The 12903-nt window shown below is 50.6% G+C and overlaps 1 protein-coding gene across 4 annotated transcripts in view; it reads right to left on the reverse strand.

Annotated features, from left to right (window-relative positions):
- LOC309965034 (neurotrimin) overlaps nt 1-12295 on the reverse strand; it is a gene marked incomplete at its 3' end in the record, with an annotated part of 933517 nt that extends 921222 nt beyond the window's left edge. For all 4 annotated transcript variants that reach the window (XM_082844278.1, XM_082844280.1, XM_082844279.1 and 1 more), the window contains exon 1: nt 11968-12295. In XM_082844278.1, the coding sequence (XP_082700404.1) occupies nt 11968-12049 (82 nt within the window). In that variant the 5' untranslated portion in view covers nt 12050-12295. The remainder of the gene's footprint in view (nt 1-11967) is intronic.
- Between the last annotated feature and the right edge of the window lie 608 nt (nt 12296-12903).

The following is a 12903-nucleotide window of genomic DNA, read 5'->3' on the forward strand; positions in this document are numbered from 1 at the left end:
TGAGATATAAATGTAAATAAGAACTCGGCCGTGCCCTTGAATCTATGATTTTGCTTTTTCTTAAATCATTCACCTTGGTGATGTGGACATGACAAGTCTATATCACTTGGGGATGACACGAAGCTGATGGTGACAGCTTATCAGAATACAAAAACAGTCTCAATGGATTTAAATAATGGACCCACGTGAAATGAAATTTCATGCACTTAAAAGCAAGGATGGGAGAGGTCTTGAATAATTTTAGTCAGGGGAATGAGTGCGACGCCAATGAGCAATCGCGTGGAATATTTGAAAAGGAAAAGAAATGAATATAATAATAAAGTGGTCCTAGATGTAAAGTCCACACCGTGGTAGGTAATAGCCCACTCCACACCCTGCCGGTCCGACCACATCAGGAACCATCTCTCTGGTAATGCCTTTCAGTGGATCATTATCAAGCTGCAGCAACTTTAGAAGATAGTGATCAGGATGATTAGCGGTCTAGAAGTTATGCCCGTGATAAAGAAGAGAAGGAACTAAGAATGTCAAGATAAGATAACTTGGGTCCATAATAGTCTTCTCTTAGAAAGAAACTGCATCGCACAATATGACTTGTATTTTGAGTGGCTCTAACTGGCATAAGTTAGGAAGAGGCAAATTTTTGCTCCACATAGATTCTCCAGGATTGTATTCAACTGCAAGTAACTGAAACCTAATTATATGGGGATTTTTTTTCCATAAATAATAAGTGTGGACATAGGTATTCCAGAGGTGGCATCACTGCTATGTTATCTTGAACTTGGGGTCCTTCTGTTAGATTGAGCCATGTGAAATTGTTCATACTCAGCTGGTTTTGATTTACTAAAACAACAAGTCCATTTAGTTCAACCTAAGAGCTTCCTGTTTTACCATTCCGGATGTGTTTGCCACTCTGATGCCATTTTGCCCTCCTGTTTGCAAGTTGGTTCCTGGACCCCCGGGTAGTACGCCAGGCTCTCAGTCAAGAAAAGTCTCGGGGAGGGGGGTGGTAAGGTTCACAAAGCACAGCCTTCCTGAGTAGAACCCTCAAACTCCCACCCGGGAAACTTCTGCTCACTTCCCATTGGCCTGACCTGCACGGCATGACCATCCTCAGCTCTAAGGAAATCCCAGAGGTACGAATTCTAAACAGGCACTGTGCTGCCCTGAGCAAATTTAGAGCCCTGTTTATAAGAGGAAGGGTAGAATTTATACTGAACAGTATCTTCTCACAGAGTTTATCCACTATACAAAGGGAGGCTAGTGTCAGTTGATCTCCACTGTATCTGCACTGTAGAGTCATAGGTGTTTCAAAGCAGAGGTGATCTTGCCCCATTCTGATCCATTTAATGAGAATTTTTGTGAGTTGAACCTGGGCCTCTGCTTATGACAATCTCCACAGGCGATTTGGATAGACAGCGGGAACTGGGACCACGACTCTGGCAGTGAGCGTCTGCTCCCTGGAAATCCTGGAGTTGGTCAACAGGAATTAGCGAACATCATTCAGGTGGGATGGTTGCCTTGGGCGGGAGATCGGGTTAATTCCAAGATGCCTCCCGCAACTCTAGAAGTCCGAAAACGCTTCTGGGTTTGATGATTAAACTATTCCAGCCTTGGACAAGGCTTCAGCAGTGCAAGAAAGTAATGAAAAAGTGGTGATAAGACATTCCGATCCTTCTACTCAGAAGGTTTACGGGAAAAGGAAGAAGAAATATAGAATAATTATTCTTATTTGCTTTCAGACTGGGCAAAATGGTTTATCTATCTGCAGGTGTCTGTACATCACCAATTGCATTGAGAAAAAAGGTTGTCAATCTTTTCATGTTTGGGCCAGGTGTCCTCTGGCTGTTTAGAGGACAGTCAAATGCCCCGGGGGGGATGGATGGTGAAGAAAGAGGCAGAGTAGGTTTGAAGAAGCAGGTAAGAAGCACTCGTCCACTTTGCCTTCCCCAGATAAACAAAGCCACCCAGTCACTCTCCTCTTTCCTCAGGTGCACCCTTCCCTGGCCCCTGGTGCCCCTCTGACGCCAAAGTGGTTCAGAGAGCAGCCCCTTCCTCCACACTTCTGACCCGCTGACCACTGGAGGTCCCATTTCCTGCACTTGGGTGAGTTTAGCCAAAAAGAGTGAGCTCATCTCCCGCTCCCTGGACGCCTATAACATCTGGTTTACATCTGGTTATAACCAGGAGGGATTACTGATGTGTGGGATTACATATTCAGGGTCCAAAAAAGATCTTGTCGGAGGAAGGTATGAGTTGAATCTAATAAAGACTTCAGAAAGGGTAAGTTTCGAGGCCAGGTTGCCGTGTGCACAGTACAACACAGGCATAGGAGGAAGAAGGGTTAATTACAGCTCACCCTGAGTCGACAGGGCTCTATGGCTCCTCATAAACCTAAGGGCGTCTTTCTCTCTCTCCCTCTCTCCCCTTTTGTCTTATCCATAAGCACTGGTCGCCTGTGTGCCAAGTACTGTGCTGAGTGTGCAGATATACAAGGCAGTCCCGGGCCTCCAGGACACGGTCCAGTGAGGGGAGACAGAGGTGTCAGCAGGTAGCCACGCAGATGTCAGCGGACACGAAGGCCGGAAGGAGGTGCCAGAGCAGTGGAGGCAGAAACGAGAGAAGGAGGGGCTTCAAAGGGACGCTGAGCCTGGAGTCTTGCCGTGAGTCATAACAAGCGTTTTCCAGGTGGACAGGGCGGCCCTCAGCAGAGCGCGCGTACTAGGAGGCGGAAACCTCAGAAAACCCCTAGGAATCCACGGAACGGGAGTAGGGTTAGGGGAGAGGCCGGCGCCCCTGGGCCATGCCTTTCCAAAGAGCTGAGACTTCATTGTATCCTAATCTGGAATCAGGACAGGCCACGTCCTGTAACATTCGGGGCTACTCAGAGCACACTGGGAGGAGATTTACCTTAAAAAGAACATAAAGTAGCCGGAATAACTTTAGGAAAGGGCCATCAGCACCCTGTCTGTGAATGGTTATACAGAAAACAGGAGACAAGCTTGGAATATTTAACTAAGGGAGAAGGGGAGGGAATCCTGTTTTCAAATATTTGAAGGAAAGTCATGTGGAAGAAAAATCAGCCTTGTCCCGTGGGTAGTAGTGTTAGCAGCAATGTGATATTTATTGAGAGCTTACTATGTGCCAAGCACTTTACCCGCAGTAACTTATTTAATCCTCATACCAGCCTTAGAGGTAAGACTCAGAAGTAGCTCCGTTTTATACAAGAGGAAACTGAATCACCCACAGAAGTTGATTAAACCGCCAAAGGCTTCAGACCAGGAAGTGGCACAGCCAAGGTTTGGACCCAGGCAACCCAGCCACTATGTTGTGTGTTCTCTCCAGACCTCGAGCAAATGGCTGGAATCGATAAGAAGACAGCTTCTCCTTTGTCTCCCCGTCTTCCTGAACGGTCAGATGCAATAGCTCTCTGGAGAGATGCAAGTTCGCCCCATACTGGAGACAGAAGTTAGGGGACCACTGCAGCTGCACTTTTGGGGTGTTAGAGCTCCAAGAGAGGGATTGAACTAAACCATCCTGAATGTTCCTCTGGGCTCGGCTGCCTGCGACTCTGGCTTGCCTGACACAGCAGCGTGAACACTTTGTGAGTTACCCAGTGACTGCACTTGGTACAAATTTGCATGAGAGCTCTGCTCCCCCGGCGCCTCCTACACCTGCTGACTCCATCAGAACAGGCAAGCTTTCACTCCTGCCTGCACTGCAGGATCTGACCTGGCTTGGAGGGAGGGCCAGCATCACTCTGCCTAACACAGTCGCTGCCAAGTTGCCATTGGGGTTCTGAGCACGGAGCCTTTGTTGCCTGTGAGAAGGAGCGCCATGGAAGCAGCAGGCTGCTGTAGCCAGTTCCTGGGGAGCGAGCGGGAGCGGAGGCCAGGAGAGAGAAATGCAAAGCTTCACACTTATGAATGGAGTTTCTGCCAAGGCTCACCATCACTTAGCTCGCTCTAAATCCGCCTCTGGCACATTCATTCCTGACCCATATTCACACATCCCAAAGCACCTGAATTTCTCCTATAGGGTTGGTTGTTATCCTTCCTGAGTCCCCCTACCTGAAATGCCGCGACTAGTTCATCCTTTCTTCCCACCTGAAGGATGCCTTCTTGATGAAGAAGCGCGTGCGTGTACGGATATGTGGGACAGTATGTATGATACAGTGTGTGGTGTTTGTGTGCACACACACCACTCGCACGTTCCGGCTTTGGTCGTCCGTCTGTGACTGTGTTCATATTCTTAGCTTCCTACAAACAGAGACTGCTTCTGAATATTTTCTTCTAGCACCACTACCTTTCAAGGACTAGACTCAAAAAGACGATTTGCGGAATTGCAAAATGTGAGACTTGAAATGAAACTTGAAAATCTTTTAGTCCAACTGCTTTATTTTAGAGATGAAGCAACTGAGGCTCATGGAGTGGCTGTGTCTTATTCCAGGTTGGAGAACATTTTCGGATGACTCGAGAGGTATGGTTTTCAAACCTGGCCACAGATTGGAACCCCTTAGGGAGCTCTGAAAAATAACCAGACAGCTCACAAAGAGATTGTGGTGTAATTGTTCCGGGATGGGGTCCAGACATGGACACTTTTATAAAGCTCCTCAGGTGATTCTATGGTAGAACAAATTTGAAGACCACTGGCTTACAAAATGGGAATATTGCAAATAAAGACACATTGCACCTACCCACTGAGGACCTTCTAACATCTGAGACGGGGTCAGAAGAGGTACAACTGCTCCAGGTTGCTTGACTTGGAAGAATCATGGATCCGTGAGAAAGATACTTACCTGTTCTCCTACAGGGGAAAAGCTAAGAAGAGTCACCACCACTATGGAAATGCAGATGGAAGCAGTGGGGTAAGCCATGTTCCTAAAGCACCCACGGGGCAGCCACAGCACACAACGTGGGCGGAAGAAAAGCTCGATTCCCTTTGGGTACGTGAGGCTGAACACACAAGCTGACAACTGAAAGAAGACTTGTGTCCCAACCACAGCTGGAGTATCAGAGGAGAACCAACAAATGACGACGCATGTCTGCTATTCCAGGAACCCTAAATTAGGGTGTGATGAGTGGTTAGCAAAAAACAAAATAGGTTCTCAGAAGGGAGGTCATCTTAAGTCTACCTTGAAATTTGAACCCCTCAGAGTCCCCTGAACTGCATTTGCCTCACCCCGACCAGCTGCCTCAGCAAACCCTGCCCTGCCCTGTGTAAGTTGCCCCCCTTGCCCATCTAGTTCTATGCAGAAGGCAGGGCACAAACGTGCTGCACAGGCCACTGGACAGGATGGCAGCAGTGCCAAGAACCAACCAATAACTCGAATGACAAGAGCCAATAGTGGCAAAGCCAACTACCTCACGCCAGGTTTCGCCATCCTTGTGCTAACTGAGGGAGCATCACACATCCCTGAGCCCCTCGCGGCAGGAGTCAAGGCGGCGTAGCAGAGGCAGCAGCTGTTACATGATGGACCCAGAGCCAGGTGGAGCCTCCTCCCCCAGTACTCCCCATCTAAAAACAAGCAACCAGGGTTGCTGCGTTCTTCCCGCCCATCATAATTTGCACAAGCAACTGTGCAGGAGGCCATGACACGCCACGTGCCCCCCTTGCTTCTGGTCCTGTTGGTTCTTCCCAATGTGATTATAAAGAATGGCAAATGAAATCAAAGCTGGGAGACTGTACTCTTTTTTTTTTTAAGATTATTTTTGATGTGGACCATTATTAAAGTCTTTTATTGAATTTGTTACCATATGGCTTCCGTTTTATGTTTTGGTTTTTCGGCCACGAGGCATGTAGAATCTTAGCTCCCCAAGCAAGGATCAAACTCGCACCCCCTGTATTGGAAGGTGAAGTCTTAACCACTGGACTACCAGGGAAGTCCCCATACTCTGTCTTTAGTTGCTTTGATCACTGATATATTCCCAGCACCTACGACAACGCAGGGAACATAACAGGAACTCAATAAACACTTGCCAGGTGATTGAACCAACGGACAAATAAACAACTAGGTCTAGTCTGTGTTGGATTGGAGTTCGGTGACACCACCACCAAGGAGGAGCGAAGGAGGCGCCTCTGAAGAGTGAATCTGAGTAGGCAACTGAAGCCAAAACCAGTCCGTCCTTTGAACATTCTTTTATTGCTGTAAAGGACAGCACTCTTCGAGAGGCCAAGAGAGAGAGAGATCAAGTTTAGTAACCTAAGATGCCCTTAGTAGCAGAGCTGAAGACGCGTTTTCCAATATTTGGTTTCTCAGCTTGGCGGTCTCTCTTGAAACACTTTTTTCTCGGCAATGAAAATGTGAATCGTCGTTGGTTTGTTTTGCGGTTTGCAAATGACTTACAGAGCTCTTCTGGCAGAGTTTCTGTTTTTCTTCTTGCAAGTAAACAAAAGGCCATTTCTCTAATATGACTTAAGTCGGGGAGATTCTGAGATCTCCTGTCTTGGTTTCGGAAGGAGGAGAAAAGGTAGGGAGGCAAGCAGAAAGAAGAACGAGGACACGGGAACAAGCAGGGCGTAGAAACTAAACAGAAGCAGGAAAGAGGCAAAGGGAAAAGGGACGTGGAACACTGGAGTGTCGGGGACACACAACGGCTGAGGACGCTGCTGTCGGTGGGGTCCCAGCCACACTTACGGGGCGTGAACTCGCCACTGGTTCTTTGGTCCCCCCACTATCATTGCACCGCGTCATCTGGGCTCCTGGTGACCTGGGAGGACAGACTCCCCTCCTCTCCTAGGCAAGCCTGTGCAAGGCGGAGCAACCCCTGCCAGGTTGACCCAGATCTGTCAGCTGATCAATTATGTTTCCCACGGAGGAGAAGGGAAAATGAAAGGGAGAAAGAAAAGGGGAGAGAGAGAAAGAGAATTGGGAGGGCAGAGGAGAGGAGGAGAGAGGGCAGAAAGAGGGAGGGAGGACAGGGGAGAGGAAGAGAGGGAGACGCGGGGAGAGTGAGAAGGCGAGGGATGGCGGAGGAACACACGCATCTCTTCGCTGAAGCTCTTGTAAGTTTAAGCGGCCACAGCAAGAGCGGGCTCAGTCCAGAAGGTTGCAGAAACAAATACATAAATACATAAACTAAAATTCTAGAGGTTACTGGACGAAATCAGTCAAGGCAGAGGATAGAGTCCTCTTCTTCCCACCCTTTGCCAGTACAGCTTAGAGCTGTTCTTTTCCCTCTGAAACTCTTGGCTCCACCCTCCCCCTTCCCAGGGCCCCGCCCCCTGCCATTGGTCCCACCCCCTTCCCCCTCCCTGAACAGTCTCCTCCTACAAAACGATGGGAGGTATGGTCCCCGCCGCACGTTTCTTCTAAGTCCCTTCCTGTCTTAACCAGCACATCCTCTAAGGGTAGGAGGCCTCTGCCACCAGGTGGGAGGAGACACCTGGGAAGATGTGGTACCCAACCCCATCCGACCTGTACACCATCGATTACCTTATTTTTGAGTGTTTTCATTTTTTATGTTTAATTAGTTTTATTGAATTTCAAATGACTACAGACATAAAGTAAACATGTAACAAGCCAGTAGAGCAGAAAGAGAAGGAGCTGCGTAAATACCAGCAGGCTCAGCATGGAGCTCCACTTAGCACCGCATGTTTGCCGCGTTACAAGCCTTAATGAGTCCTTACAACACCCAGGGGAGTTGCTCCCCATCCTGGCAGGCAGGTGGGGAGGCGGGCGCACAGAGGGAAGTATTTCCACCTACAGAAAACATGGGGGACTTTGAGTTTGGATGTACCTGCAGTCCACCCAGCTGTGCTCAGGCCACCAGAACTGGCTGGAAATCTGGCAGGCACACTCATTAGGGTATTGGAAGGGTCTGAGGGACCTCTGCTGGGGTTACATATAAAGCAAAGTGGGAGTTTTTTGCGTCTTTATCATTCTAGTTGAGGGGCAAGAGGCAAGAGCAGGTCGTGAGCTCCAAACCTAAAAATTCTGGAACAGAGACAAATCCTAGACACAACAGTCCTCTCCAAAGTGTTCCCACCAGGAGCAGATGGCAAGAGCATCACAAATCCTTCCAGCATGTTCCTGGACGTCCCAGAATCACGTGTCCCACATTGACTCAGAAATGTCACCACTGCTTAGGATGTTGAGATAGCTCACCTCGCCCCAAGGGGTAAACTGTGGCTAAAGCCAACACTGGTGTGGCCCATCCACGACACATAGCTGGCCCCAGCCTGGGTCACTGCTTCTCAGGGCTGCCGGACTGCGTGGGTGCAGGGGCAGAGCCCCGGGGAGCTGCTAAGACGCAGTGCGTGGCAGAGCACACAAGCAGGGGACCAGGAGAGGCCCTTCAGGGACACAGCTCAGCACCCTTCATCTCAGCACCCTAGGAGAGGCCACTGGGAAACCACGGAAGTCAGGGGCAGATGTCACAGGATGAGAAGGGGTTCCAGGGCTCGTATTTGGCTTTAAAACTGACAAAGGGAAGAAGCAGCACCAGGACAAGGCTGTGTGTCTGGCAAGTAACGCTGCGACCCAAGAATGGCCCCGGCTGGGACCCTCCGGCCACCTCGATCAAATGCCCCGAGGACCGTCACCGTGTGTGAAGGATGGAGGCGAGCTGCACTTGTGCCATCCACGGCTCACCCATGGCTCGCCCCCAGTTGGCAGCTCCAAGCCTGGCAGCCAGGGTCCACACCGTGAAGCTCCTCTGCAGTCTCGCCTGAAGTTGTTTTTGGCCATGCTTCCAAGTGCCCACAATGCTTACATCAGGCCCAGGATCCCATCATCCCAAACCGATTTTTCACTTTGCCAGTAAACATTGTTATGGTCTCATCTGCCCCCCTCACATCTCAGAAGCACTGCCCAGCTCAGGCTGCGGCTGGCACCCAAGTGTTTACTGTGAGTGGCAGGAACTTGGCCAATCCGCCCAGCTGAACGGTGTCCATGTTGCTGGTGCCCAGAGAACGAGAGGGTGAACCTAGCCCCATCTCCTCTCCCTTCCCCGCTGCCCTGCCTGTGTATAAGTGGGCAGGTGTGTTGATGTGGGATGTGAGAAGGTGAGAGAAAATGAGAAAGGTTAAGACAGGAATCTAGCCAAGCTCCTCGGAAAGTGTTGAAAGGAGCATTAATCCTTCGAAGGAGAAATGGTCGGGTTACTAGAAGGAGAGAAGCTGCAGCACCACCAGCCATTCCTTTCAGAGCCTCTCAGTGGCAGAAGGTGGGCGGTGTGCTGAAAAGGACAGCGCCTAATCCCGTCCTCGGTCCTCACTCTGGCTCCCAGGAACTGGGAGGGGCTCTTGTTAATCAACCTCAGATCTTCTTAGGGCCAGAGCCCCAGGGCGCTAATCACCCCCTGCCTCCCGCCCATCACTAATCAGTGCTGACTCCCTCCCCATCTAAGCTGGATCATGGTTGCTGGTGGGGTAGAGGTGAGAAGCAGGTCAGGGAGGGGTCCATCACCTGCCCCTAGCCCCGGGCACCTTTTCAAGAAGGCAAGAAACCCAGGAAGTAACGGCTTTAGGAAGAGCCAGCTTAAAACAAAAACAGAGGAGAAGAAAAAATTGCCTTAGAATGTGTACTGCATTCTAACTAGTCCCACTGGGTCAATGCAATAGGGGTGGATTACTGCAGGCAAGACGTGGCTGCCTCAGTAATTCTGTGAGTTTGATAAGAGGTAGCTGGCCGACTCCAGCTCTCAACCCCTTGAAGAGAAAACACACATCATGTTGGCTGGTCCAACTGGCATGTGGCTCAGGGGTCTTGGGGGTCCCTTTGCCTTAAAATTGTGCAGCCCTGTTCTTTTGTGACACTTTGAAGGCTATTCAGAACCGGCTCGAGGTGGGTAGCACAAATAAGGCCATTATTCGTCTTAGGAAAAGCAGGATTTGGTAGAATGTGAGGAGATCTGGGATAACCAAGTCACCTCCATCCCCACCGCAAGACGGCAACAAGGATGCAAAATCAGAATTCCCCCTGGAGAATTCTGCATCACCGCTTCCTTCCCATCTATTCAGGAATGATTCAAAGTATGAGCAAATATTATGCTTCCCTGCATTTATTTCTGATTAAAAAAAAATCATGTATGCTAATTTATATGTAAATTCAGTATGGCCCTGGGGCTCCTGGCATGCAGCCCGTGGGGCTGTGGATGGTGGAATTTTGGCCATTGTCTCCGGTTTGAAGTTACAGATGGAAGAGACACAGACCTCAGGACAGATGGAAATTATGGAGGTCTTGGGACCTTCCCTGTCCCTTCCTCTGACCCCTCACTCCACCCCTTGCCTAGTTAGTTTCCATTTCTGTGGTTAGCATGATAGAAGCTGTTTCCCTGAGGCTACCTGGCTCTGGACTCAGTTTCCCCGCTGCCAGAGTTGGGGCTCTGACCTCACTGGGTGAGCCCCTGTTCACCCAGTACAAGCAGGGGTTTGCACACGCGCACGCGCGCGCGCGCACACACACACACATGCTGCCACAGCTCCTTGTTACGTAAGACGAGTCAATCAGGGCTGCCGCCACGTGGCCTCCTTCACTCTCACACCCACCACCCGGTGAGGGAGGAGAGACACCCCGAGGCCGGCGCCCCCGAGGCTGGGTGCAGCTGGCAAGGCAAGGAGATCCCGCACAAGGGACTCGCTTGCATCCAACTCAGATCCCTCCGGGGCCCCCTTCCTCCCCCTCGAGCCGCAGCCGAAGGCACACACGCATTTGATTCTTCCCAGCCTGGTCCCTCTGCCCACCTTGCGTGGTCACCCCTGCAACTATGGCAAGGGGACAGTCCCCAAAGCCCACCCTCAGAGGGAGGTCAGCGGGACCCGAGGTGGGGACCAGTCCGGACCACGAAAGCCCCGTGCTGCAGTGGGGAAGGGAATCAGGTGGGTGGGACTCCTCAGCCTTCTCCACCCCCTGGGAGTGAACTTTCCTCTGGGGACTCAGCTGCCAGGGCTGAGCTGCCACGCGGGGTCCTCTGGGAGACGGTGCTGGACCCCCCGGGGGAAGTTCCTCTGCCCGTCTCAGTCCCTGGGAGTGCAGGGATCGTCAAAAAAGAAAGGCAAGCCAGACCCTCAAAGGACAGGGTGGGTGGGAGCAAGCAGGTGGGCAGGTAATGCGGCTGCTGGGACCTGAAAGCCGGGACAGAGCGCGGGGCCACCCGGTGCAGCGAGCGGACTCAAGGTTGAAGCGGACCCAAGCCACCCCAGCACCGCAGGGCCACGTCACAGCGCGCACTCACCCCCAGCAAGCCTGGCCCCAACTGCAGCCCCTCAGCTCCGCTTCCCAGAAGAGAAAGAAACCAAACATTAGTATTCGACACTTCATGCCTCTTTCCGTTCAACTTCGGAGAGCTTTCCGGAATTTCAGAGCCCCGCTGGCTCCTACAGCCTCTTATCTGCTTGTTACCACGCCCCGCTGCCCCCCTCCACAAACACACCCCAAAACACATGGGAAACTACCCCGCTGCCCACCGCTGCTGCGGACCGATCCAGCCCTTCTAGCTGGCTCTCTGACCACGATGCACAGGTACCTGATTATGCCTAGCCTGCGTTTTCTGTGTGCTCCTTGCAGAAGCTTTGCAAGTTTACTGGCCGATAGATATTTAAAGTTTCCTCTCGTAATTTCTTCCCAGTACCATAAGCAATGCGTTAGCAGCCCCGTCGCCCTCCGAATCCGTGATTCCATGTGTCTCCATCTATCGTGTGTGTGCAAGAATGTACGGAGGTCCAGGGGACCAGCACACAGCCACGTACCGCACGGGAGCCCCAGACACATTTTACTTCTGCACGTACATTCCCCCCCCGCCCCCCCGCGCCACACACCCACCCACCGTTCCGGCAGCAGCCAACATCAAATCAATATCCTCACAGCCTGGGAGGGAGGATGGAGTCCCAGCCATGCTGCTCGGACGCTCTCTCCCCCACCTGCAAACCAACCGCACAGCAGAGCCGACTCAGAGAGTCTGCGAATCACCAACAACACGCTGTACAATTCCTGGGTCGACTGTAGGCGAATCAATAGCAAGCTCTTACCTTGAAAGAGAAACAGAGCAGCCAGCGCTGTGAAGATTGCCCACGAGATAGAATTGTGCATTTTTGCCTGGATGGTTTTCATGATTTTTTTTTTCTTCTTTTTCTTCTTTTTTGTCAGGTTCGGGGTTTTTCTTTCTTTCTTTCTTTCCTGACAGATTGCGTTGCTCTGGAGCTGGTGGAAGGAGATTTAAATCCACTGTTTTGCTGAAGGACACCACAAGAAAGCCAAGGATGGGAGAGAGTGTGACTTCTCAGTAATTATCTCTCCTCATACTCTGGCACTGAGACACCTCGTACAATCTGGCCCTGGACAGCCCTCCTACAAGCTGCAGTCATTGGTTCTAATCCAAGGATTGACAGAGCTACAACACACGCGCGCGGGTGCGCGCGGGTGCGCGCGCGCGCGCGCGCGCACACACACACACACACACACACACACACACACACACTCAGGAATCATTTACTGGGCAAATCAGGCTAGCTGATTAAAGAGACAGGAGCCTGGAGAGATGGTATGATAAATGCCACTTTGCCCCTTCTATATTACTTTCATTTTTTAAACTGACAGTCTCAGAACTCCAAGCATCAAAAAATCCCTTTCCTTCTGGCGTTCCCTGGCCTCCTGAACTCAGATTCCCTTTACACTGGAAAAATCCCGCAGCCAGCAACCGCTTACGGGAAATTTTAAAGGGACATTTTCAAGCTTGGTGAAACTTGCAAAAATGAGTCAGATTTCATTTGTTGGTACTTATTTTCCTCTCCGATGAAAATATCATTCAATGACAAATTTTTTCCCTCTCTCTCTCTCATCTTTCACCTTTTCCAATCAACCTCCTACTTTGTTGCTTTGAAAATAATAAATAACTTTCTATTTTCTTCTCCTGTCACTTCTGTTTCAGAATATTTGTATTACTCCTATATTTCATTCACTAAGTT

Source organism: Leucopleurus acutus (genome assembly GCF_964270905.1).
Source record: "Leucopleurus acutus genome assembly, chromosome: 8".
Lineage (NCBI taxonomy): Eukaryota > Metazoa > Chordata > Mammalia > Artiodactyla > Delphinidae > Leucopleurus > Leucopleurus acutus.